Source organism: Camelina sativa, chromosome 16 (assembly GCF_030686135.1).
Source record: "Camelina sativa cultivar CO46 ecotype springtype chromosome 16, ASM3068613v1".
Classification (NCBI taxonomy): domain Eukaryota; kingdom Viridiplantae; phylum Streptophyta; class Magnoliopsida; order Brassicales; family Brassicaceae; genus Camelina; species Camelina sativa.
Window position 1 is genome coordinate 158,635 of NC_141895.1, and position 25,843 is coordinate 184,477.

The window sequence follows — 25,843 nt, forward strand, 5'->3', positions numbered from 1 at the left end:
TAGAGTTTCAAATTTTACAGATGCAGATTTTGTGGAAGATTTTACAGAAACTCAAACTGAGGATCAAGACAATGCATCTTATGAGCTTGATGAAGCAGAGAATGCAGATGGACAACACATGGCAAACATTCGAGAAACTATCGCAACTATGTTATGGAAAAACCAGAGTATTTGATTTTATATTTGGGTTTGTAATTTTTTATATTTTCATCTTTTTATTATGTTGTATTAAGAAAATTTAAATTCTTAACAAAATTATAATCATATTTGAAGAATAGAATAAAAGTAGTCTAATTTGTCCGTCTTTTACCATTCGGTTCATAGAACCGCTTTTTGGGTCCGTTCCGACCGCTTTGTCCACTCTGACCGCTTTATTGCTGTTTTGTCCGCTGTGTTTGCTGTGTCCGCTCCGCTTTGACCGCAGTCACCATTCAGACCCTTTGTTTTCATATAAGAGGCGCTTACGTGTCAGTGCATGATTGGATAAAGAGTTTTATTGAGAACAAAAAAAATTTTGGCCCGATCGGTGTTCTTTCTCTTGCTCTCTCTTGCGAACCTCTCAAACCTATATGACCTGTCTTCGCCCTTTCTCTCCCCGACGAAGACACGAGCACACAAAAGAAAAAATCAAATCCTAGCTTAGCACCGTCGCCACCGAATTCGAAATTCCGGTAACCCAATCGCCGGAAAAATCCACCGCACCTGGCTACCGATATTGGTTCTCGTCGGATCTAGCTGCTTCCTTTCTTCGTCCAGATCTCGTACTCTATTCTACCTCTCAATTCGCTGTGGAAGTTACCATGGAGGCGATCGATGAGTTGTCTCAGCTTTCGGATTCGATGAGACAAGCGGCGTCGCTGCTCGCTGACGAAGATCCCGATGAGACCTCTTCTTCTAGACGGCCGGCTACTAATCTCAACGTCGTTGCCCTAGGGAATGTGGTGGGTTTCCTCTCGCTTTACCTGTTTCTTCCATGTGGTTGTATTTGGTGTTTGTGTGTTAGTTTTATGCTGTGATCGAGTGTAGATTTTGGTTGCCATATCGTGGATCTTGCGGATCTCGATGAGGTTTGTATGATTGTTCCCGTAACCTAGGAGTTTGGTAGGATGTGTTTGGTATTTGAAACTATGAGAAATCTATTTTAGAAAGTGTATGTGAACTTCTTATTAGATCGTTGTTGTACTTGTCTGTTGGAAGACAGAAGAATAGATTGCTCTGTGCTTGTGATTGGAACTTGTAAGCCTTGGAAAAGAACACTTCTTATGCTTAGAATGAAGTTATTTCACTTTTCTTGGTGGATCAGGGAGCTGGAATTGATTGATTTGCCTGGACTGGACCAGCGAATTGTAGACGATTCTATGGTAAGATTAGGAACTCCTTGATACCTTCGTCATCCCCCCAGTCCATCTGTCAACTATGGAGATTTTCAACATTTTTTTTTCCAGCATTCTGGCTGTAGGGCAACATCGATTCATTATCATCTTGTAATTTGTTTCTTTCCTCTCTTTTCAAGATTGGTGAACATGCGCAGCACAACGATGCCGTATTACTGGTTGTTGTGTTGTGTTGATATCTGATTTACAAATCTTTAACAAAACAGATGATGAACCTCTGTTTTCAAAGTTTTCAGAAACAGAAAATATAATTATATTTTTGTATGTTTGAAAATTAATTAAAATGCAATATTTTTTAATTTTATAAAATTTTAAATGTTTACACATTTATTCCACTTCTATTCTATTTAAAATTTTAAAATTTTAAAAAATAATATTTTAAAAAATAAGAGACCTAAAATAAGAATCTACCAATAAAAGAGAAAAATTTATCTAAGAGATCATAGGTTCTTATATTCCAAACAGTACACAATTAATTCATAAAAAAATTAAGAACTCCCCTTATATAAACCCCCCAATAAACTTGCTCTTAAGTCATTAAAAAAGAAAAGGCTACTTAATTAATTCGAAGATTGAAAATAAAAAAGAAAAGAAAAGGATGGTGATGTTGTGTTGGGGGGGGGTTAAAAAACTTAACCCTTGGAGTTTGGGGGTTTGATTACTAGTACTAAACATCATCATCATCACACGGACGGAGGGTTATATAAGATTTTTTTTCATATTTAAAAAAAGAAAAAGAAATAAAAAAAAAACAATTAAGTTTAACGGCCGTCAGCGAGAGGGTTAACGGCAGAATCCTTGCAAGGACTAGGAGGGAGACTTGACTTTCCCGAAGCAACAAGAAGACGTTGCACGAAACCCTCGATTCTTTCTCCGTTACTCTCCGTTAGTAACCTTTTCACTCCAAACGGCGCCGTTTCAATACCTCTCTCTTTCAGCAACTCCAACTCCTCCTCCTCCTCCTCTCCGCCGCCGCTCCTCCTCAAACCGTTCGCCTGCATGCATCAATGAACCATCAGTCCATCATCTTTATGTTATAATATGTAATACTACTAGTCTCCACTGTGAGGAGGAAGGTACCTGGATTCTGACGTAATCCGCACGGTTCCAACAGAAAGCGTTCCCGAGCATCTGATCCACTGTATCGGAAACGCCGTCTAGCACTATCTCCACCACACATGACGTCGAACACTCTCCGTTTCTCCCTTTATACGAGCTCGCCGACCCGTTTCCTAACGACAGCACCAGCAGGTCCTCCACGCCGTTTACTGTCGGGAAGTCTCCCTTGTTGTGCAGCACGTGCGTCACCGCCGCTGCCGTCGGGTTGTTCATCACCAGCCCTCCGTCCACGGCCGAGCAGCTCGTTTTCCCGTCCACCGACACCACGTTGAACGGCTTGAATAGGCTCGGTGTCGCCGACGTGGCCCGGCACACTTTCCACAGCTCGAAGTCGAAGCTCGGAGACTCAGACGCGCCGGCGCGTGAGAAAACGAATGGAGCTGAGGTGTTGAGGTCGTAGCAAGGAACCAGGAGGGGCTTACACGTATCCTTCATCGTCAGGACCTTCCCGTCCTCCCTCCTGAACGCGGCCTCCAGAACTTTCTCCATGCTCTTCCCGGAGTACCTCTTCTTCCTCCTGAAAACGCCGGTGTGCCTGACCTCAAAGAGGTCAGAGTTCTTCTCGGCGATGAAGTTGACAGCGTCTCTGGCGGTGAACATGGGTCTGCCGGAGCCGTCGTCGGCGACAAGGAGGGCGGCGAGGATGCCACCGATACCAGTGCCGGCAACAATGTCGAAGAAATCGGAGATGTGAGCGTGAGGGTCACGGGTCTGAAGGCGGATCTGGTGTTCCAGGTGAAGAAGAGAAGCAGCGGCGACAATGCCAGTGGTACCACCACCGTCGATGCTAAGGATACGAGTCTTCCTGCAGTGGGAGAGCCATTTCTGTTCAAGCTTGGTGAAAATGTCAAGAGTGACCTTGCTGAGATCCATCTCCATTTTACTAGTCTGCAGTTAGAGAGGAAACAAACCGAACAAGAAGAAGAAGTAAAGTAGTGAATGAATATTTTTGTAGAATCCTATGATATAATTGTAAACACACAAGAAAAAGGAAAGAAAACGTAAATGAGTATCACGCTTAGAAGCAGAGAGGCATTAAATTTATTCATTTGGGAGAAATAATAATGCCCTTTGCGCTCTCTCTGTCTCACTCTCTTCTCGGCAGTGAGTGACTGATGAGTAAATACAAAAGAAGAAGAGACTGTGTGTTTACTCGTCTCTCTCCTCGAGTGAGTGGATTCGAAGAGAAAGAAATGGGATTATTATGATGAGCAAGTAAGTAAGTGATTCAGAGATAATTCCGGAATTGTGAGTGGGTGGTTGTTACTTATATATATACCCCCCCCCCCCCCCCACTGACGGTGCAGTTTTTTGTTTCTTTCTTTCTCCTCCCCCCTTCTCTTTTTCTTTTTATTATTTTCCATCATTTACAAATATAATGGAGTCATGAGGATGATATTATTATTATTTTCATTCCTTTAAATGAAATACAGGATTTAAAAATATATATATATATATATATATATATATATTTTCTTCCTTTGGGCGTACAGTATAATCTAATTTTTTTTTTTGGTAAAACTAATCCAACTTATTCACGATTTATAAGGACAAAAAGAAGAGAACAAATAAACACACATAACAGGCAGGATTAAAAAAGGTAAGAAAACATTTTGATGGGGGGTGGTAGGGGACTGTCCTCGCACGTGTGAGTAGGCATGTCAGTTTGAAGGTCAAGGAGTAAGCGCGAACCTCGGCTGCATTACAGGCTCCGCTCCCGCTAATCACATTGTTGCCTCTCACTAACCCTCTTTTTTTTTTTTTTTTTAATTGATGCAAAATTTAACTCTTGCGTCTTGTCTTTTTGTATCTAGGAGGTCCATCATAAATGAAGGACGTGGAATCGACTGCGACGAACCGGCAAAACTATTAACTACACTATAAATTGATTGTTTATGATGATATCAATGGACACATTTACTTTTTAATTAAAAACCCACCCCTATCACAAATACTACAGTATTCGCTTTGATTTGGTCCATCAAATAAATACATTTCCTTTCACCTCACTGCAAAACCCAGACCATTGATTATCGTCAGTGTGCCCTATTCGACAGTGTCCTGGACTCAGGCCCAATTGTGTAGGCTCAAACCCATTTCAATATAGCCTACCATTGTTCCGTTTCTTTTCTTTTTTGGCAATTTTTATTTTAGTTTCAATTTGTATACATCACTTACCAGTGCCGGCCCGTAGGTGTATGACGCCTAAAGCACATCTGAAAATGATGCCCCTTAACTCCAAAAAAATTTCTTCTATCAAAAGTATATAACTATGTAAAAGATCACCAAAAAGTTCAGTTGTTTTAAAAACGTACATAAACCATCACGTAAATCACATGTTGTCAAAAGAAAAAGCATCGTCGGTACATGAGTCACCAAAAATAATCCTCCTTGCTTTCATGCTTGCAAAATCATCGATCAACTTTGAGTTGTCAAGCGTTTCCACCAAATCTTGTTCTATTGATAGCAACGCCAATCCATTTAATCGCTCTTGAGACATAGTCGAACGTAGATAATTTTTGATAAGCTTCAACTTCGAGAAACTTCTTTCTGCACAAGCAACTGAAATCGGAATTGTGAGCAAAATACGATAAGCAATCCATGTGTTTGGATAACAACCATCCATTCTTTTTAAAAACTCTAACACATCAACCGCTTTTGTAATCTCCTTTGGCAAGACTCCTCTTAAAAGTTTAAGTTCCACAAACAGATCCTTTCCTTCTATATCTGAATTCCCATCATGCTTGAGGGAAGCTTCAAGCTTCATACAAGATACCATTAACTCATCATCTCCTGCTGACTTTAGTTTCTTTAAACCGAACAAAAATCCAAAAATTTCTTCATAATATTGAAATTGTTCGAATCTGACCTCAAGAGACACTATAGCTTGATCCACTATGTTGATGAAGTACTCGATCCTAAAACTCTCCTCTGCACTTAATGTGTTACTTTGATCAACATGTTCTGCGTCTTCACCAAACTGTTTCTTTTTTTTTATCAAGCGTTTTGGTTTTTTATAAAAAGCTGGTTCAATATCCATTTGAATGGCAATTTCTGTAGCTTCTCCTTTTGCTTTCTGAAAACCAGTTTCTCTATAATCTTTCAGATAACCAACAAGCCCTCCTAACTGAGCAATAGCAACCTCAAGGTCCATGTCCTCTGACTGTATGGTTTTGCTTATAATATTGAAAGCAGAAAGCAAATCATACCATATTACCATTCCAAACAAGAATTCAAATCTTCCGATTCCATGTGTTTCACTCACTGCAAGAGACTCAGCTTCACTACGATGTCCTGGATTATCACTGAACTCTGCTAAGTAAAACAAAGCATCTCTTATCTTTGAAACTTGAAACCTTATTGGTTTAACACTATCAATGCGGCTTTCCCAACGAGTTTGTGACAATGGCTTAAGTGAAGTACCATTCACCATCTCTTGGTACACTTCCCAATTGTTGGTTGAAGATGCAAACAGGCAGTATATACGCTGAACAATGCCAAAAAATGAAACAGCTTTTTTGGATGATGAAGCCATATCACTAAGGGCAAGGTTGAGACTATGACATCCACATGGAGTGTAAAATGCCCTTGGATTTATATCAAGTAGTCTCTTCTGAACTCCTTTATGCTTTCCTTTCATATTTTGTCCGTTGTCATAGCCTTGTCCTCTTATGTCGTCGATATTCAAGTTAAGATCAGCCAATACATCTTGAAGAGTATTAAAAATCCCCTCTCCTCTCTTGTCTTTGATATCCAGAAATTTCAAAAAGAACTCTTCGATCTTAGGTGTCGCCGTCGAAATATCCACACATCGGATTAGAAATGTCAGCTGCTCTTTACGACTAACATCAGGAGTTGAATCCAAAATGACTGAAAAATACTTTGCATCTTAAATCTTCTTTACAATAATCATCCTTACCTCATTAGCAAGCAGTTCTATCAACTCATTCTGAATCTTATGGCTGAGATAATGGTAATGAGTTTCAACTTTTTCAATCTGTCGAATGTGTTCCTTCATTACTGCATCAAAGCCTCCAATCATCTTAATAAAAGCTACAAAATGCCCACTGTTTGGATCAGTTACCTTTTCCTTTCCACCACGAAATGCTAGATTTCTTTCCGCTAGAGTCTTTACTACAACAATTATTCTCAACAACACATCTCTCCAATGCTTCCTCTCCTTGTTAATTGCCTCCTGCAAATGCTTATCAATAGTTTCAGTTTTCTTCAATCTCACTTCTAACTCTGTCCAACGAGTCATGCAAATGATATGATGATGAGTAGTTTCATGACTTTTCAGCCTATGTGAAATATTTCTCCAATCATTGTAACCGGTACTTGCCAAAATAGTAGGATTTGCTTCTTGAGTGAATAATTTACAGCAAAAACAAAAGACCTTGTCTTTAGTTTTTGAGTAAACTAACCATTTTCTGTCTTGCTTCTCTCCATTGCTCATTTTTCTTGTATAAGTGGCATAAGTGAAACATCTATTAGCACCATCTCTTGGGAAAAGATAACCAGCGGGTGGTCTTGCGGGTGGACCCTTCTCAACCAAAAAAATTCTCATTCTCCTATCAATTTTCTCCCAGTTTCCAGGATCATCCATATCCACATTCTTATACAGACCCTTAATCTTATTACCTTTATCATGTTCTTCAGCGTGTTCATTCTCCAAGTTTTCTCCATCATCTCTTACAAGTTCTTCTACACTCTTTTCATCTGCATCTTCTTCAATAGTAACATGCTCATCAGCTTCCTTGTTTATCTCACTTCTAGCCGTCTCATCAGTTTGTGGAGGTTTAGTTCTTGTCACATACTTAAGAATATCATTGGTTTGAGATTTCACCAATTCATCTTGTCTATCTTTTCTCTTCCTATTCGCACATCCACTTGGCTGGTTCCGGATTCTATTTCCAGGCAGCATTTTCTACAAATCAAAATAAGATTTGAACAGAAATTGTCATTGAGAACACATAAAACAAAATTTAGCTTTTACTTTTAGTGGAGACTCCATGTACAGAAATTAACATAAACAGAAGTTGTAACAAATTAATGAATTATAATTAGTCTCAAGTCTTAATTACCAGTGGTGATTGATGATAGGCGGTGTGTGTTTCGGTGGAGACGGGAGATCAATGATGTTTGCTTAATTTTCTTCTGGTGAAATTTGGAAGAAGAAGAAGAAGCGGAACTGTCAAATAAAAAAAGTTTGGTGTTTTTCTTTTTAATTCAGTTGCTATTTTTAATCGTAGAATTTTTTATGTTAATATATAAGATAAAGAAATTTAGATAAAAGAGAATATTATGGTTTAGAAAAATAGGAAAAAAAATCGTGAATACAATAAACGTGGGATTTGAACCTCTACTCGAGAGAATCGAGCTAAAACAAAAAAGCACCACACCAAAGAAACTTCTACAAATTGATGCCCCTAAAATACTTATTATATTTGGCGCCTAAAGCCCTTGCTTTATGGGCTTTAGGTCAGAGCCGTCACTGTCACTTACTTTTCACACTTATAGTTGTTACAAATAGTAAAACAAAAATATTGGATAATACTAGTATTTTTTCATACGAGGCCACGCGACCGTTGCACATCAACCGACAACATAAGATCATTAATCATACCTAATACTCTTGATCATTATAAGGTTTTCAAAAAGAAGTAACAAAAGGAAGTGGCTAGGTAGAAAAAGTAAAAGTAAACCCACACACACAAAGCTGAAAATTAGGGAACCATAAGTAAAAACCAACAAAACGTGACCAAATATCTTAATCAATATTAGACCAATGCCACCAAAAACACGACAACACCACTCATAGCTGAAGACAAAGCCGTTGACACTGACGATGAAAAGGCACCGTTTTGAGCGGAATCCTCGGAAGCCCTAGCCGGAGATGGAGATGACCCGGTGGAAGGTGACGGAACAGGGGTAGAAGCCGGGCTGAGGCTGGGACTGTCTATGACGGCGCCCACTAGGACATGGAGCTTCTGAACGGCTTGGCAGTGGCCAGGAAAGCCGCAGAGGAAATAGAAGTGGCCCGGTTTTGTAAGAGCCACCATGTCGGATCCCGAAGTGTAGGTGGCCATGGCTGACGTCGCGTTGCACGAAAGGAAGTCACGGCGGCTCACTTGCTTCACGTTGTGAAACTGGCTATTGTATACAAATACTGTAAGACAAAGTGTAATATAAACCAAAGTTATCATTTGAAAGAATTCTCTAGCTAGCTATAGAATGAAAAAGAAAAAACGTAGATGATCAGTATGCAAGGTGTGATGTTAAATTACAGAGAGAATCTCCGGCGGTGAAAGTGTCGGATGAAGTCCATTTATTGTAGTCGACTTTGCCGAGAATTGTCCATCCTGCGGAGCCACCTACTTTGTGGACAGAGGCTACAGATTCTCCCAACATACCCATAAGTATTATCAACACTATTATTAAACACACACTTTCCCGAGTAAATACCATTTTTTTTCCTTGAACGATGAAAAGAAACTAGAGCTATATATGGAACCACCTTTGTTATATTTTTTTCCTAAGAAGAGAGTTGGGGAAATTTGCATGGAGCCAACGGGTACATATATACAGGAGGCCTAGCTATGAGACTCAATACCTAGACTCCCGTCCACGGTCAACGCTATGTCCGGTGGATATTGGGAGATATTTCGGGCCCATGTAAGCCCAAGAAATGATATCACTAAAGGGATTATAGTTAGCTATACATCCAAACAGGGCTCCGCCTTCCTTATCCCAAACAATTGGGTCGTCATCGTCGTCGTCTCGTCTCCCTCCCTTTCAATTTCATTGACGAACCAAAGAAAAAAAGGTTTAGTCACTTCGATTCTACGGCTACTCCCATGGCGGCTTCATTCTCTTCCACTGCTCCCACGACACCGGCCCTTCGGTTCAGAGCGAGTTACTCCAAGTCTCTCCTCTCTCTCCCAGGTAAACGGCGTCTCATGCCTTGGATTTCGTTTCTTCACTGTCCTTTTCTCATCTATTTGGCTCTGTTCGTTAATGTTCCTTGTAAACCTTCTTGGGTAGATTCGTATTTGAGGATAATCGCTTCAGCGAGATCTCCCTCCGCACGCTTAATTGCGTGTTCGTTAAAGACCGACAAGCTTGGGCTCGGTGCGGGCGTCCATCTCTCCGGTGGCCCCGTTGTTAAGCCGTCTCTACAGAAGAGGCAGGTTCCACCTTATTAATTAATTATGTAAACCAAATGTGGTTTTTGATGTTTTTGGTTTTGATTACAATCTCTCTGTATGTTCTTGTTTGGGAATTCTAGATTGGTGATAAGGTCTGCAACTATTGAAGAGATAGAAGCGGAGAAGTCTGCAATTGAGAACGATGTTGTATGTATTTCTCACATGTTTTTTTGGTTATTCTTTAGTCAGTGTGGAACGGATGAATCTCTTTGGATATGATTCTGGTTTTTTTTTTTTGTGCAATCCAGAAATCAAAGATGGAGAAGACCATTGACACGCTTCGTACCAGTTTCAATTCCATAAGGACAGGGAGATCCAATGCAGCTATGCTAGACAAGATTGAGGTATAAGCAAAGGTTATGGATCCTATTTTTACAGCCATATTTTGGTTCCACATATATAGAAATATAACTTGATGTTTTGTCTTTTGGTTTCAAGGTGGAATACTACGGAAGTCCAGTAAGTCTGAAAAGCATTGCCCAAATCAGTACCCCCGATGGAAGTTCTCTTTTGCTACAGCCTTATGACAAGTCCAGGTACATTCATTCCCAAATGGTTCTCTGTTGAAGAATTTTCATGTCTGCTTTTCTCTTTGTCGCTTCATGATACATCCCAATGTTTTAATACCCTTCCAGCTTGAAGGCTATAGAGAAGGCTATCGTCAACTCTGATCTTGGAGTGACTCCTAATAACGATGGAGATGTGATTCGATTGTCCTTGCCTCCCCTCACATCTGAGAGAAGAAAGGTATCTCTTCCTGGCAAACCTCATCTCTGTTGAATTTTCAATGTGCTGCTGCCTTACCTAATACCTTTTAATTGTGCTACTGCAGGAACTAGCAAAGGTTGTTGCAAAACAGTCTGAAGAAGGAAAGGTCAGTAGTAGTAGTGCTTACCTCTCTTTTTTTAGTCACCTAAACGTATTTGGGATTCTCAATATTTTCTAGAAAAGTTAGTTGTGCATAATTATGTGCTTAAGTGCGCTTCATGTTCCTTTAATCTTAGCCCATCTTTTTCGTTCTTATAGGTTGCACTGAGGAACATAAGGAGAGATGCCTTGAAATCTTATGATAAGCTCGAGAAGGTTCCAAGGGATTTTTAGTTTCTGTAATTTTCTCGTTGGGTATTCCTTGTGATCCTATTCTTGAGATTCGAGCTTCATTTTTTTGCAGGAGAAGAAGCTGTCAGAAGACAACTTGAAGGATTTGTCAAGTGATTTGCAGGTAAACAAACCACGCAGAAGTTTGTTTTCAATTAAAACAAAAAGGCTAGAACCAGAGAATTATTGATGTTTAAGTGTGGCTGACAAAACTTTGATGTTTTTGGTAATGGCAGAAATTAATTGATATATACATGAAGAAGATAGAAGAGCTGTGCAAACAGAAAGAGAAGGTATCAATCAGTTTTTTTTTTTTGTCAATGGCTCTGATCTACTTTAGTCTTTGATCCATCTTATAAAGTAGCCAGCCATTAATCACTACTACACACATGTATGAATCCACAGGAATTGATGAAGGTTTGACCATAATAATGGTTTGTAAGGAGGACGTAACTCAACCATCTGGTAAAGTCCTGCATTCCCAACTCCTTGGTATTAGGTTTTGTTTGTGTCAATGGCTCTGGTCTACTTAGTTTCTATTACTTTTTCTCTGATGTATCTTGGGGTACAAGAAATGCCTCTGGGAACTGAGAGCAACTTTGTTTAAGTCTACTTTCAGTTGTTGCAAAAGTTAGAAGAAGAAGCCTCATGTTTTGTTTTTATTATTAAAGGAACCCTTTTTGTACAGCAAACTTCTTGTTAATTTGGTTCAGCAACCAATTATCAAATCTTCTTGTTTTTGGCTTATTGGGTTTGGACCTAAAAATTAAAAAACACGTATATATATATTATACAATATTAAAACAATATGATAAAATAGGGCTTGGAGCGACTTCAAATGCATTTTCGTATTATTATAGTCACATGTCGCCGCATTGAGAAATCCGTCAAACCCGAAATCCATTATTCTATGCTTTCAAAGCATCGAAAATCAGTGGCTAATGAAATATTAATAAAGTACGAAACATTTGATTTGTTTAAGTCGATTATATTATTGTCTAGTTCGCTTCTTTTTTTTTTGCCTTGGTAGCTGGCGAATTTGACTTCTCTGCTGAATCTAAACCCCTACTATAATTAAAGAAAATTATTTTCTCCTTTCTTCTCGTTGTCTGTAAAACAGGAGTATTATTATTATTCATTGTTAATAATCCTTCATTTTCTAAAAAAATACTAGATCAACGTATTAAATGTTTAAGAAACATCTCTCGTTTCATACAACTTATTCTTTCTAATCTTCTAAATTGAAATGGGTTACATATTCACGTTTTTATATACATCTGGTGATTTCGGTTTTAAAAGGTCCAAACATGATTATCGGTTAGTTTATTCGTGGTTGTGACTTGTATGACATGCATGCATCAGCCGTATATAGATTTTTTTAGTCTATTCCTTGATATTATTATATGTGTAAAGATTTGCTTATTATAAGTGATCCCATAAACCGAGGTTTAAACCCATGATGAATATTTTAATCAGTAGGCTTCATGGGTGGAGTATATTTTATTTTGTTTGTGGGCATACAACAAAAAGCATCCGATATATAGTGTTATAGTATGTCAAGTGGCTGAGATGTTGGATTCCTTACATCGGAACTCCAACGAAACTTTCGTTAATTTGTGCTTTACAAAGTTAACATATACTAATAGAGGGGTAGGGTCAAAACATTATAATAAAGCACTTAAAAATTAATTATCTAACTACATGATTATAATATTTTTGTTTGATTCTCACTTCATTTAACGGCATATACAATTTTTCGTCAGTCAACACTTGATGATAATTAAATTAAACATTAGTTGAGATACCATCATGTATAGCTCTCTAGTCTCTAGACGAATATTTAATCATGCTACGTTTTTGTTTTATTTGCACTATCTTCGTCAATTACTGTATAGTCTGTATTCAAACGATTTTTTTTAATATATTATTTTATATGAGATACATTATTTGATTTTAAAGCTCGTTTGATATGATATGATATTAATAAGTAGTTTGAAATTCGGACCAGTCTCATATTTATAAATAAATAATAATACCCAAAAGTGGAATACAAAACTAGAATAATAATAAGTGCAATTGTCATAAATACCACTAAAATTAGTTTTTATTTTTAAAATATCACAATTTAGTTTTTTTTCTTCTAAAAATACGCTAATATATAATTTTTTCCAAAAATACTATATAATTGAATTAAAGTTCTAATACTAAAAACTAATCCCTAAATTCTAAATACTAAATTCTACCCCTAAAAACTATACTCTAAAACTAAATGTGTCAATGCAAACCTAAAAAAAAAAATTTACATCTTTAAAAATCAATTTTTATGTTTGTGGTAATTTTGAAAAAAAAAAAAAATTTGTGGTATTTTTGAAAACAAAAACTAAAATGTAGTATTTTTGGAAAAAAACTTTTTTAGTGATATTTAAAAGAATTTCTCTAATAATAAATAATAAAATAATATAGTTAGTTCATGACAATACTTTTATTTTAGATACTTGCTTGTGCCGTGGCCAAGGGTAATCTGAAGCCATCTCAATCCTTATGTAATTCGACACGTGGCACTATAAAATATCAAAAGTGCTGGCCTGCTTTTCAACTCGCTCGTAAGTGTATGTTTCCTCTATGGCTCTATACTCACGCGTTTTGGGTTTGCGGTGGCATCAGCATTGTTGCAATGACAAGTCAGCTAAACTCAGTGATCAAGAGTAATTAATTTACTACTAGTACTCATCTGATTATTTCATACTATATGAATGTATAAAAACGTTAGCACAATTAATATCGTTGTTAGTAGTATCAGTTTTCTTTGAAATATATATATTTTAAATTTCGTATAAAAAACAAAAATTAGCCCAAGAGTTTAGATAACTTTGTTAATGTACCGTACGTGGGTGTCGACCCGCGCGTATGGAGAGCGCGTGATGGTGATACAGGCTGTTAGCAATTTAAAAAAAAAATTAAAAAATTTGATCTTTTGAAATGTGCACTCTTTTTTTGTATTTGTTTTTTTGTTTTTAAATTAGATTTGTTAATACGATCATGGAGTGAAATAATATTATATAGAACCATGAACATTAGTATTATTCTAATGAAATGTTTTTGGGTGGGCAATGAAATCATTAATTATTATATCTGATGGACCTGGATAAAAAACAATTAATTTTTTTAAAAAAGCAAAGTCATAGAATATATGAATAGTAGTACAGTATATGATAATTAATAAATGTGTGACTAAACAACATTGAGCAGTGGCTTTATTCCCACAAGAAAGTGACGTTTCTTGCCATGCTGGCACCTCGAGATCACAGCCGTCCAACTTACGGGATGATCCAACGGCTTAGATGAAGACATTATGCTCATTTGAAGATCTGAACCGTCTCTTTACCTCCTTCCTGCCTTTTCTTCCATGGTGGGTAGGTCTTTTTTTTGCCTTTAAGCCGTGGACACAAATAAAAAAAAAAAAAGTTATAGGAGGAGACGACGAGAGATCACCGAAATATACATAAGGAAGCTTTGACGGAGTGGAAGATTTTTTCTCAGTTGATGGGAGCTTAGGTTGTTGTAGCCTTGCATGAATAATGGATAATAAAAACAGAGAAGCTCGAAGATCAACAACAACCATGGCGGCTTCTAATGGAGTAACAAGACGGAGACAGAGACTTTCAGGTATTTTTTTGTTTCCTTCCTCTTCTTCTTCTCCTTCTTTTCTCCTTGATTGTTCCCCGATTTTCTGATGGTTTTTTTTTTTTTTTGCTCTGGTGTTGTGTGTATCAGAGAATAGTCGTGAGCAGATGCATCAGGAGGTGAGGGATCGACCGGGGAAGAAAGAGCGAGATCCGGAATCGTTGAATCGGAGTAAGAGGAGACGAAGCGAGAGGTTCGCGCGGAGGAACGAGGGAGATTTAGAAGAAGAAGAAGATAGTTCGGATGAGAGTCTGGGAGACGACCATGTTCACCACAGGAAGAGCTTCCCGTCGTGTCGTATCCCGAGGCATGCGTCTTCTTTGAAAGTCGCCGATGAAATGATCGGCGTTCCTGTCCCGAGAAAAGCTCGCTCAGGTTTTTTTTTTTCTGATTCAACTTGCATTTTCGAGATAGATCCCTTCGTAAGGGTTTCTGATTCAATTCCGGCGATTGCAGCATGTATAAAGAGGTCGCATGACTGCCGGACTTCATCGGGAAGCGGTGGCGGTGGATTCGGAGAAGACCGGCGAAGACCTTCAACTTCTCCGGGGAGCTATAGCTTCGAAGTTGTTTCACCTTCTTCGAAGAAGGTCCGTTCCCGTTAACTATAACACTAACATTAGAAAATGTTTTAGATTACTAATTATAATCCGATAATCCCCAGATTGTAAACGGATCCAAATCGCGGATACCCAAGCCGCGGAAATCATCCGGCACGGTTGAGGACGACTTGGAGTTCGAAATAGCAGAGGTTCTATCCGGTTTGAAAAAGCAGCCTCTTCTTACCTCAATGAGACCTGACGATTCGGAGGTTAAAGGTATCACATTCACGCCACAGTTAGTTTCTTTGATATTAAATCTAATTCCTGAATTTTTTAGAGCACGGAATCAAATAATAGTATATATCATCGCTGCCTTGATTTAAATTTGCAGGTGCCAAGAAGTTGAAAACGGAAGGTGATGATTCCTCGTCAGGTGTAGAGATCGCTTGTATTGCTATAATCTGTGACTCATCGAACATTGATAAATCTACCACTGACGGGACTAAACCATCGTCAGCAGTCTCCGATATTCACAAGGAGAAGGAGAACGAAGTAAGGCAACAAACACGGACCATGTTGGATTCGGAGGTCTCAAAAGGGTAAATGAATCTAAGAAAAAAGATTAGATAAATTTCCTCTTTTTTATCCCATTGTTTTTGGAAATCTGACATCTGTTTTTTTTTTTCTTTTCTATTTTTGGATCTCCAGGGTATCAGAGGGTCCACAATTGGAAAACAACATAGATGAGAGTCATTCCAGTAGTAAGCTCGATATTGATCTCATGGTGAGATTTTTAAGTCCTTTTAAGTTTTTTAGCTTTATATATCGTCTGAATGCTGCAAATGTACTAAAGAAAGATCGTTGTCCTCTCAATAGGTTCCTCCAGCAGTGCCCTCCTCGCCAGGGAGAATTTCTCTTCTTCCATTGGTTTCTGACTATTGCAAGGCAAGTGTAGCTTTAAACAGCTTCTGTTGTTTAAGCATCTCCCCGTTAGGTTACTTTTTTTAACACTGTCTTGCTTAATGCAACAGGGTAATTCTTTAAACTGCAAAGACAAGATTGTTCTCAAGAATGAGAGGACTCCAGAAGAAGCCCAACAGCATAAGACTGAGAAACACGAATGGCTGAATCTCAATATAGAGAGACCTAACCAAGAGTCCGGCAGAGATTCTAACTTAAAATTACAGAATTTTGATTGGAGCCAACCCCAGCAGGCTACTTCTGGTAATCTACCTTGAATATGATTATGAATCACCAACCAAGTTCTGGTTGCTAAAGTTGATGATTTTTCTAGGATACACAAATTTACCTCGTCTGTCCTATGTCTATCTCAATTTCAGCTCAGCAGAGTTCCGTCTTACCTTTTCCGCTAGCTGTAAGCAGCTGGCCTAGCGGGCTTTCTCCCCAGGCGTGAGTTCTGAAAGTCCTAACCTGTCTTAGTTTTGTTTTGTCCTATAGCTTAATGGTCAGACCCTAAAAAGACAAAATATTTGCAGATATGTACCCGTGATACAGACCGGTAAGCCTGTGGGTGGGAGCAATGGATCGTCTACATTACTGCAGGTATATTCTGTTCTAGTTGCATTTGTTCTTCATATAATGATGATCCTGTTTCTTTTACTGGTTTAAGATCATGATTTGTTAATAATAATAGCAGGGTGCTCCTTTTTTTGCCTCTCAGCCTAGGCCTAAAAAGTGTGCAACACACTTTTTCATTGCTCGGAACATTCAGCTACATCAGCATTTCGTCAAAACAAGCCATGTCTCTACTCCAAACAAATGTTCTGTGTATCTTAGAGGTGATGACTTAAGCCCGGCCCCTGGAAACCCATCCTTGCAAGGAAGCTCTCCTGTTATCAATTTAAACTCCCAGGCACATGATGGAATTGCAGAAAATATTTCTCCGTCTGAGGAGAAAGCCTCTGAAAGAGTTCATTTTGCCTCGACCAGACAGAAGAAACCTCAACCACCCCCTCCATCAAGTAGTATAGTGGTATGTACGTCATTGCCTTTTTATCTTGTCACGAATTTGTGTTTGTCGTTGTATTTTTATCGATACTGCGAAAAGTAAAATAATTTCTCTCTTAACACAGCCTGCTCCAGCTTTCATCTTCCCCTCAAATCACCATTTGCAACCAGTCATTGTAGCTTCTAAATCACCTCTCCCAACAAAGAGCCCACGTGTGGCTTTTGGTTCAACATCGGTCAACTTCAGTCATCCAAGTTCATCAGCCAGCGAAGCTTCTTCTCCGTACTTTACAGTTCTTCCAAACAATGCATATTCCTTTCAACTGTCATCAACCATCAGAGGTGGGACTGCAAGCCAGGCGTTGCCTTACTTCAATGGGTCCTTTTATTCGCCGCAGATGTTCCAACAACCTCCTCAGCTTATGCAGAGACAAAGTCCATCTCAGAGGGAGTCAAAAGCATCAAGCTTTTCCTCATCATCCCACAGGCAACCGCAACCGCAACCACAATCGCAAGTAAGTGTGAATAGCCTTTCAGGCCAAGCTAATGTTCAGCAACACCGTCAACAGTCACAAAAGTCTGAGGCTAAAGCAGCTGGAGATAACTCTGATTCAAGGGGTAGCCACAATCAGAGTGAAGGCCCATATGGCCAGATCATGACAGCCCCTGTTCAGCAACAAAACTTTTCCATGTCATTTGCATCTTTTGCCGGCGGTGCTACCCCTGCAAATCTGAATTTCTCCTCCAATGGCTACCACATCATCACTGCACCTTCTGGTGTTCAACAGAAAAACCATCAAACAAATGACTCAAAGACTGGAGGTGCAAGCTGTTCAAGCAATGCCGAAGACCCGAAAAAGACTCTTCCTGGGAAGGCTCCAGTGATGATGAATGGACAGACGCTGGTTTTTGACAATCCATCGAGAACCCTCAACTTTGTTTCTGGTACTTGGCCTCCTCCTGCAGCAACGACAATAAATGGGGACTCTTCAGTGTTTACCCAGCATCATGCACAGAGGCAGAAGCAATCTGGTCGGAGTAAAATGATGACTCATTCGCAGGTTGACTCCGTGTCTGCCTCGTCATCCCAGTGGAAAAACCCTGCAAACTCATCACTCACGTCATGTAACCTCAAGCAGTTCCAGTCTCAGCAGCAGATAAGAACTCATGGACAGACTCAGATTTCTTTTGCAGCACCATCAAAGTCGCAACCTTCTCAGGAGCAACATGGGAGATCTAGTGGCTCTCCTTCAGTCATCGGGTCTGGTTCACATGGCAAAGCAGGAAACCACAAGGTCAGCAATAGCAAAACCTTGCCATTATCACCTATTTCTTCTTCTCCTGCACACGCACAGGAACAGACGGAGAATTCAGCTTCCGGGTCGACCAAGAAAACGTCTCCCGTTTGTGGAAGGACCGTGCCACCGATTATAAGTTCATGCCCAGGTCATCTGTCTGAGCTAAAGTACTAGTTTCATCGAAGCAGACGTATAAAGCCACAATTTTTTTGCAGTGTCTCTCTTCGAGTTTAGGCTATTCCCAGATGAGGTGATACCCTAGTAGTGGGTTAGTAAAAAAGTATCGCTTCTCCAGGGAGTTAACGCTTTGGGTCGGTATCTAAATTATTTAATGTGTTATGGGGTTTAATATCTTTTCGTTATGATTGGTCTAGTGTAGATATTTAGACTAACAAAAAAAACCCATTTCACCAAGCAATTTATTACAAATACATTCCTCAACATATATATCGTATAGAGAATCCGATAGAAAAGATGGCAAACATTGTTTTCTTCTTCTACTAGTGAACTAACTAGTTGTCGAAGGCTAGAGAAGCCACATTATCAAGAAAATCTTCTTTTGCATTCTTATCAAACGGTTCTTCACCAATGTACAAGTCTAAGATTGATCTACACAAGAGTTGGCTCTTCACACTCCCGACATGATCTCCCTCAACTGAAAAAAAAAAATGAGACAAAGAAGAGTTGTATAGAAGAATCTCTTAAGAAAGAATTAAATTCAGAAGCGAAGAGGTTTGTTTAGAAAGATAAGGCTTTACTTGCAACGCTGAGAACATGGCCTGGTTCTTTTGTCAAATCAATGGTGGAGTTTCTTGGAATCTTATACTCATCTTTGAAGAGGCTAGTGAAGCTACAGAGGGATAGATATCAAAAGTGAACTAAACTATTTCAGCAGCCAAGACACAACATACACGATGAAAAGGTGTAATTATGAGAAAACAAAAAAGTGATAAAAAAACCTTAGAAGCAACTGGTCGTTGTCAAGGCCACCGAACTTTTTGAGTCTGTTACCGACAGATTCTTGAAAAGCACTGCGGACGGAACGGATGCTGAGTTTGCCGTAGACAATCTGGAGCCTTATAGTCATCTTAATATCGGCTTGCATGAGATCATCCAAGAATGACTTGTTTCCCCTGATCTCCGAAGCTGGTAGATTTGCGTATTTCTCACCAACAAGCTTCTTCACATCATCACAATCAGCGTACACACCTGCCATCATCAACCAATCGCGAATGTAATGTAATGATCCCAAAACATATAAATCTACTAATTTCATATCGAAGAAGGAAACAAATAACTAAGAAGGAATTAAAAAAAAAAATTGAACCGAAGGCGTAGACATCGATGTTCTTTAATCCAAGTAAGCTCTTCTTCCTCAGGCCGACGCCGAGTAATCGCCGGGAATCTCCGATTGAAGCGGGGAACGAGAAACCGGTCTTGGGCTCAACAACGGATTCGGAGGTAGAGTCGGCTAGAGTTATAGATCCCCACGGTAACAGCAGAGACGAACGGTGAGAGGAGAAGGCCCACTCCAGAATCGGATGCCTGGGATTACGAGACGCCGCGATCGCAGCTCCGGCGGCTGCTGCAGCGCCAACGGTGACAGAGACTGCGACGGCGGAAACGGAGAATCCAGAGAATGACGTGGCACGCGGGGGCTGAGAAAACGAGAAAGGGAACCGAAACGAAACCATCGTCTTCTTCTTTTCTTGGTGTGAGTGAGTGTTGTTGTTGTTGTTTAGTTAACTTTCACTAAAGAAAACTCTTTTTTTATTTGACACGCCATTGATATGATTCGGCGACAATTACTGCTGCTTTTAATTCACACGTGTATTACACGTGATCTTCCTGATAGGCTCTATTTTCTTGGGCCTTCCTCGTTTACTTATTAAAAGCCTTTTCACTCGTGTGTATGTATATATTATTATGGGCTTCTACTCTCATTTTTGGGACAATTTAGAAGATATTAGCACGAGTTGGTTCTAAAAATGCCGACCAAAAAAAAAAACAAAAAACATTTTTAAAATAAAATATTATAATTGATAAAATAAGATTCCATTGCAAATATCTGAATAATAAAAAAATTAAAAAAAAAAAGCAAAAGGGTAGAAAATGAAAAAAGGGTTCTTACATGGGGTTTTATCAAAATCCAAATAAAGAAGGATATTGGAAGATGTATGTATCCACCACACTATTGGTGGTGTGGTAGCGTCTTATCTTGCTTGAACGATTGAGGTTCATTTAGAAGAAACTTATCTTTTTCATGACACCCGAGTTTTTTTTTTGTTTTCTAGTAAAAAGCCCAATTCAGCCCATAAGGCCCAATTAATGATAACCTTTCCTCTCACGAAATCTGGCCGTCGATTATTACATCGACGGTCTGAAACGCGACCGCTCGAGATATTTTGAACATTTTATTTTATCGCTGATTTTTTCTTCTTATTAAAGTAGTTGTTGAAGAAGATAAATCAGTGTGGGGGAGACAAACGAACGAGTGTTTAAGCAAAGAAGAAGAAGAAGAAGAAGAAGAAGAAGAAGAAGAAGCGATGGGGGACAAGTCAGTAGAAGCGCATTTCCCAAAGCTGGAGAAACCCACAGGAAAGAAACAGACAGCGACGGTGGTCGTGGGAGTGCTGGCGGTGGGATGGTTGGCGATAGAGCTCGTGTTTAAGCCATTGTTCAAGAAGCTGAGCTCACCAAAGGACAAACCCGATTCCGACAATACCACCGTTCCTCCTCCCCCGTCGGACGCCCTTTAATTTGTAGTTTTCTTCTACTTTTAGTTAAATGAAGCTTTGTTTACAAATCTTGTTGTGTGTTTTTTTTTCTTGCTTTTGTCTTTGTAATCTCTCCTTCGGTTCGTTTTTTTCTACTGCTTTCGATGATGCCTTTAAATTAATAATCTCCGCTTTCCCTTTTCAATAAAAATCCCCCGATAAGGATTAATCCCCTTTTTTTTTTTACTTAAATCGATTAATAATTATTAGCATTTGTTGATAGTAATTTAATAAATAATCTTTCATAAAATAATTTCATTTATTGGAGGCCCATTATGAAACAACGTTGTATTATGATGTTGGATAGAAATGAATCAATTGTTAATATTGGAGGCCCATTATGAGAGAAATCCGTGATGGCAAAGATATAAGCTTGCGGAGCACGTGTCGGGTCAACCCGAACTGATATATGGAGCACCCACGCCAGTTGAGGCCGGCAACACCATCAATATCATTCGTAGACTCGTAGATCATTTCCTTAATTCATCATCTCCGATGCTGGGTGGATTCGGTGGTAAGTCGCCTCCCGTAGGCCGTACAAGCCTCAGAATCGCCGTCGCTGGCGACAAAGGCACCGGTAAATCCAGCCTTATCTCTGCCGTCGCCTCCGAAACTTTCCCCGATAATGTCCCCCGCGTCCTTCCTCCCATCACTCTCCCCGCCGACGCTTTCCCTGACTTTATACCTATCACCATCGTCGATACTCCCTCCAGGTCTCCTCCTTCTTTCGGTTATCAAACATCATCACTCCCCTTCATTAATTGTTACTTGCATTCGAATTTTTATACGCAAATCTTACTGATATGATATCTCTCTGTGTGATGTTCCTCTGTCTGTTGCTCAGTATTGACAATAGGATTAAGCTCATTGAAGAGTTCAGGAAGGCTGATGCGGTCATTCTCACTTACGCTTGTGACCAGCCATCTACTCTTGATCGCCTGTCTTCTTATTGGCTCCCTGAGCTCCGCCGTTTAGAGGTTTTCTTCTATTGCTTCTCATTTCTATGCATAATTCATTCTTTTTTTTTTTTTTTTTTTTTTTTTTTTTTTTTAAGTAATTATTTTTCAGTCTATATAGTTATATTTATATGTATATATATACCTAGATCAAAGCACCAGTGATTGTGGTGGGCTGCAAGCTTGATCTACGGGATGAACGTACTCCCACCAGACTAGATGATATCATGGCACCAATCATGAAGGAGTACCGAGAGATTGAAACCTGTATTGAGTGTTCCGCGTTGACCCTTATACAGGTATCCGTATCTTCTTGCTTTTGCTCTCTCGCTTAAAATATCTTCTGATATATAGTTCTAAGATTAGGCTATTATTATCTTTTCGCTAAGAGGGAAAATGTTGAAAAGCCATGCAAAACCGTGCCCACAATTAGAGTTCTTGATGTGATTGAACCATTTCCACAGAGATTCGTTATTGTATGCTACTAAAACATCCGAATTATATCCTTCTTCTTTTTTTTCCAGGCCCCTGAAGTTTTCTATTATGCATCGAAAGCAGTCCTTCATCCGACATTTCCATTGTTTGATCAAGAAAAACATTGTTTGAAGCCTCGCCTCCGCAGAGCTGTACAAAGAATATTCAACCTTTGTGATCATGATTTGGATGGTGTCCTTAATGACGCGGAGTTGAATGATTTTCAGGTTTGCTTTCTCTGTTAGTCACTGATTATTGTATTCATGAAAGTTCCTCATCCTTGTGTCAATATGAATGCTGCAAATTTGGGTAACAGGTAAATTGTTTTGGTGCCCCACTTGACCCTGTTGAACTTATGGGAGTTAAGAAAGTGGTACAAGAAAGGCAACCAGATGGAGTAACTGATCTTGGTCTTACGCTTCCGGGTTTCCTTTTTCTTTTTTCTCTATTCATCGACAGAGGTCGTCCTGAGACAGCATGGACTATCCTACGGAAATGTGGTTACAATGATTCTTTAGAACTCAACACCGAGTTACTACCCGTTCCACCGAAGCAGTCTCCTGATCAGGTGTGTGTTGTTGTTTTAGATAGTACTTAACTACGATAATATCTCTCAATCGTTTTGTTACTTAAAGATATGAGAAACTGGCTGGTTGCTTTCAAATAATTTTTGCACTCTATTCCTGTATATCACTTGCAGAGCATCGAGCTAACAAACAAAGCTATGGACTTTCTGAGTGGAATCTTCCAGTTATATGATCTTGACAATGTGTGTATGATCATTTCTTCAATTAGATTTTGTTGTTCTCTATCACCTAAAACTTATTTTATCCTCAAGGAGCAGTAGTAGTTCTCTAATACTTCTTCGTTTTGTTGCTATTTAGGATGGAGCGTTGCAGCCAGCTGAGCTTGATGATTTGTTTCAAACAGCTCCAGATAGGTAATTTGCTGGTGATTACTTTTTGTGTGCTCTGTTTCCAATTCTTACCTCCGTAATCGATGGTTATCAACTGTTCCTCCAATTTATGTTTAGTCTGTGAGCTAAGCTTCTTTCGTTTGAATTTTGCTTGCCAATGTCTTCAATGCTCTTGTACATGAATGTCTAATATCTCCAGAATAAGTTCATTTTCATGTGCACTCTGCTCTTTTACAATTTCAGTCCTTGGATTGAGGCTCCTTATAAAGATGCTGCAGAGAAAACGTCTGGCGGAAATTTTACGATCAACGGGTTTCTGTCTGAGGTTTGTATGCTTGCTGTTGGGTTGACACTGAATTAGAATCAGGCTTTCATGGTCATCACTCATCATGATCAACTATCAAATTCGACATTCTTTACCATGGATAATTATGCTGTGTTATGTGTTAATGCAGTGGGCTCTAATGACTCTACTAGATCCTCGAAAAAGTTTGGCAAACCTGATATATATCGGTTACGGTCACGACCCAGCTTCAACGTTTTCTGTTACAAGGAAAAGATCAGTGGATCGTAAGAACCAGCGAACAGAAAGGAATGTGTTTCAGTGCTTTGTATTTGGCCCTAAAAAATCTGGAAAGTCTGCAATCCTAGATTCTTTCTTAGGAAGGTACACTTGTTATAAAAGTGCTAAGTATCCGTCTTATGATGTGTCATCGTCAATGGTTTGATTGTTTCTATGGGTTTACTCCTATTATATTTTCTAAGCTGTGTCTCACTTCCAGGAAATTTTCGAAAAGCTACAAGGCAACAATGGGTGAACAATATGCAGCAAATGTCGTTGATCAGCCTGGAGTTAGTAGCAATAGCCTGAACTCTTATGTAATTTGTCACACGTGGATGGTTAATGGGGTTTTTTGGTTCTAATTGTATGGACACATTTTGCAGGGTACTAAGAAAACCCTCATATTACGGGAAATACCAGAGGAGAGAGTTAAAAAGTTTTTGACAAACAAGGAATCGTTGGCAGCATGTGATGTTGCTGTGGTTGTCTATGATAGGTTAGCCCAAGAAATATTGTTGCACCTTGTATGTGTAGATGACAAGATGATGGACTTAGCAAGAAAATTTCGATTTTTTGCAGTTCGGATGTATACTCATGGAAAAAAGCTAGGGAAATATTGATGGAGGTAGCAAGGAGGGGAGAAGAGAGCGGTCATGGGACCCCTTGCCTTCTTGTTGCGGCTAAAGATGATTTGGATCCATATCCAATGTCAGTGCAAGAGTCTGATAGGGTAAGTAATGCATCATCACTTAACCCTAATACAGTATGATTCTATGCTCTTGATATGATTGATGATGATGATTCATCATAACTCGGATACCAACAGGTTTGCATGGAATTGGGTATTGATGTCCCTGTGTCATTAAGCATGAGACTTGGGGAGCCAAATAGTCTCTTCTCAAGAATCGTGAGTACAGCCGAGAACCCTCACTTGAGCATTCCAGAGACAGAGTCAGGGCGAAGAAGCAAGAACATCCGCCAATTTGTGAATAGCTCACTTCTATTTGTCTCAGGTTACTACTCTTCACAATAATCGATATTTACTTGCTTGAGTTGGGTGAAACCATTTTAAATTTTAATCATCCTTACTAAATATATTACTATATGAAATTGCAGTTGGTACAGCTGTTGGGTTTGCCGGATTGGCAGCTTACCGTGCGTATTCGGCAAGGAAGAATGCTTGAAGATTTGCATGCATATCTTCTCGTTCACCCCAAAATAATAGTACTCCGTTTTTGCGAGTAACTAACCATCCAATCTGACTGAACCTCTGCTTCTTTTTTCCGTTTTTCGTTAGTATTAAAATAATGCACATCTTTCAGGGAACTAATACTACGTTGGCATTGATGTATACAAAATAAACACAATTTTTTATACAAAATATTTTTTAGTAATTTTTGAATGAAACATAAAACGTTATTAGTGTGATAGATGTGAATTCATGTCATAATACGAAAACTAGAGCCGGATCATTTATAATGTAGTGTATTATCTTGTGCTTAAAATATATGTGTTTCAATTTACATTTTACCGAGTTAAGAGGTTTATCTAAAATACATTTATCTTGTGAGTATACATTTTTTTCCATACGATAATGAGATGGGATTTTAATAAAACTAAAAATTAACAACCATAAGACGTGGTTGTCGAAACATGAACAGAGAAATAATATTATAGACAGATTTATATTATAGTCGGTCGAAATATATTAATATGTATTTATTCTTCTAGATATCATATACATGAACCATATTTAAAATCTTTGTTTTTAATTTATGATTTTTAATTTTGTAATTTAAAATGTAACTTAACGTGTATATGTATATATATAGTTGGGTTATAATATT

General features: G+C 38.9%; 7 protein-coding genes, 1 long non-coding RNA gene and 1 pseudogene across 11 annotated transcripts; 5 read left to right on the forward strand and 4 right to left on the reverse strand.

Moving 5' to 3' along the window:
* The first annotated feature begins 597 nt into the window (after nucleotides 1-597).
* On the forward strand, nucleotides 598-1,703 carry LOC147924978 (uncharacterized). The gene is made up of 3 exons (XR_015585120.1): nucleotides 598-941; nucleotides 1,304-1,361; nucleotides 1,514-1,703. It is a non-coding gene; the product is annotated as an uncharacterized LOC147924978 (long non-coding RNA).
* A 118-nt stretch (nucleotides 1,704-1,821) lies between these two features.
* LOC104774273 (putative inactive patatin-like protein 9) lies at nucleotides 1,822-3,901 on the reverse strand. Its single transcript, XM_010498915.3, has 2 exons — nucleotides 2,475-3,901; nucleotides 1,822-2,389 (listed from the first exon to the last, which is right to left on the reverse strand). The coding sequence occupies exons 1-2, from the start codon at nucleotides 3,390-3,392 to the stop codon at nucleotides 2,156-2,158; spliced, it is 1,152 nt and encodes a 383-aa protein (XP_010497217.2). The 5' UTR covers nucleotides 3,393-3,901; the 3' UTR covers nucleotides 1,822-2,155.
* Nucleotides 3,902-4,845: 944 nt separating this feature from the next.
* Nucleotides 4,846-7,437, reverse strand: LOC104753163 (uncharacterized; annotated as a pseudogene).
* A 692-nt stretch (nucleotides 7,438-8,129) lies between these two features.
* Nucleotides 8,130-9,062, reverse strand: LOC104748995 (mavicyanin-like). Its single transcript, XM_010470575.3, has 2 exons — nucleotides 8,801-9,062; nucleotides 8,130-8,682 (listed from the first exon to the last, which is right to left on the reverse strand). Exons 1-2 carry the CDS (start codon nucleotides 8,979-8,981, stop codon nucleotides 8,294-8,296), a joined length of 570 nt encoding a protein of 189 aa, XP_010468877.1. The 5' UTR covers nucleotides 8,982-9,062; the 3' UTR covers nucleotides 8,130-8,293.
* Nucleotides 9,063-9,206: 144 nt separating this feature from the next.
* Nucleotides 9,207-11,564, forward strand: LOC104748996 (ribosome-recycling factor, chloroplastic). Its single transcript, XM_087491303.1, has 11 exons — nucleotides 9,207-9,458; nucleotides 9,558-9,699; nucleotides 9,802-9,868; nucleotides 9,970-10,065; nucleotides 10,160-10,257; nucleotides 10,357-10,468; nucleotides 10,554-10,595; nucleotides 10,748-10,804; nucleotides 10,893-10,943; nucleotides 11,056-11,112; nucleotides 11,225-11,564. The coding sequence occupies exons 1-11, from the start codon at nucleotides 9,371-9,373 to the stop codon at nucleotides 11,240-11,242; spliced, it is 828 nt and encodes a 275-aa protein (XP_087347429.1). The 5' UTR covers nucleotides 9,207-9,370; the 3' UTR covers nucleotides 11,243-11,564.
* Nucleotides 11,565-14,044: 2,480 nt separating this feature from the next.
* LOC104748997 (protein TIME FOR COFFEE) lies at nucleotides 14,045-18,752 on the forward strand. 4 transcript variants are annotated; one of them, XM_087491306.1, is made up of 12 exons: nucleotides 14,045-14,485; nucleotides 14,594-14,878; nucleotides 14,960-15,093; nucleotides 15,168-15,321; nucleotides 15,437-15,644; nucleotides 15,754-15,829; nucleotides 15,922-15,990; nucleotides 16,077-16,269; nucleotides 16,386-16,455; nucleotides 16,542-16,608; nucleotides 16,727-17,038; nucleotides 17,139-18,752. In XM_087491306.1, the coding sequence occupies exons 1-12, from the start codon at nucleotides 14,398-14,400 to the stop codon at nucleotides 18,483-18,485; spliced, it is 3,003 nt and encodes a 1,000-aa protein (XP_087347432.1). In that variant the 5' UTR covers nucleotides 14,045-14,397; the 3' UTR covers nucleotides 18,486-18,752. The 4 variants fall into 4 exon arrangements, with proteins under 4 accessions (XP_087347432.1, XP_087347431.1, XP_087347430.1 ...); XM_087491305.1 differs by having other exon boundaries at nucleotides 14,058-14,485; nucleotides 16,703-17,038; XM_087491304.1 differs by having other exon boundaries at nucleotides 14,105-14,485; nucleotides 16,700-17,038.
* On the reverse strand, nucleotides 18,694-20,113 carry LOC147924979 (fatty-acid-binding protein 1). The gene is made up of 4 exons (XM_087491308.1): nucleotides 19,639-20,113; nucleotides 19,271-19,520; nucleotides 19,070-19,161; nucleotides 18,694-18,966 (listed from the first exon to the last, which is right to left on the reverse strand). The coding sequence occupies exons 1-4, from the start codon at nucleotides 20,003-20,005 to the stop codon at nucleotides 18,824-18,826; spliced, it is 852 nt and encodes a 283-aa protein (XP_087347434.1). The 5' UTR covers nucleotides 20,006-20,113; the 3' UTR covers nucleotides 18,694-18,823.
* Nucleotides 20,114-20,758: 645 nt separating this feature from the next.
* LOC109129624 (outer envelope membrane protein 7) lies at nucleotides 20,759-21,261 on the forward strand. The gene has a single exon (XM_087491309.1). It carries the CDS (start codon nucleotides 20,858-20,860, stop codon nucleotides 21,068-21,070), a length of 213 nt encoding a protein of 70 aa, XP_087347435.1. The 5' UTR covers nucleotides 20,759-20,857; the 3' UTR covers nucleotides 21,071-21,261.
* Nucleotides 21,262-21,405: 144 nt separating this feature from the next.
* On the forward strand, nucleotides 21,406-25,390 carry LOC104699564 (mitochondrial Rho GTPase 2). Its single transcript, XM_010470579.3, has 14 exons — nucleotides 21,406-21,801; nucleotides 21,933-22,065; nucleotides 22,194-22,343; nucleotides 22,569-22,745; nucleotides 22,835-23,086; nucleotides 23,219-23,287; nucleotides 23,403-23,458; nucleotides 23,678-23,759; nucleotides 23,890-24,101; nucleotides 24,217-24,286; nucleotides 24,380-24,492; nucleotides 24,576-24,726; nucleotides 24,823-25,009; nucleotides 25,113-25,390. The coding sequence occupies exons 1-14, from the start codon at nucleotides 21,584-21,586 to the stop codon at nucleotides 25,178-25,180; spliced, it is 1,938 nt and encodes a 645-aa protein (XP_010468881.1). The 5' UTR covers nucleotides 21,406-21,583; the 3' UTR covers nucleotides 25,181-25,390.
* Nucleotides 25,391-25,843: the final 453 nt, after the last annotated feature.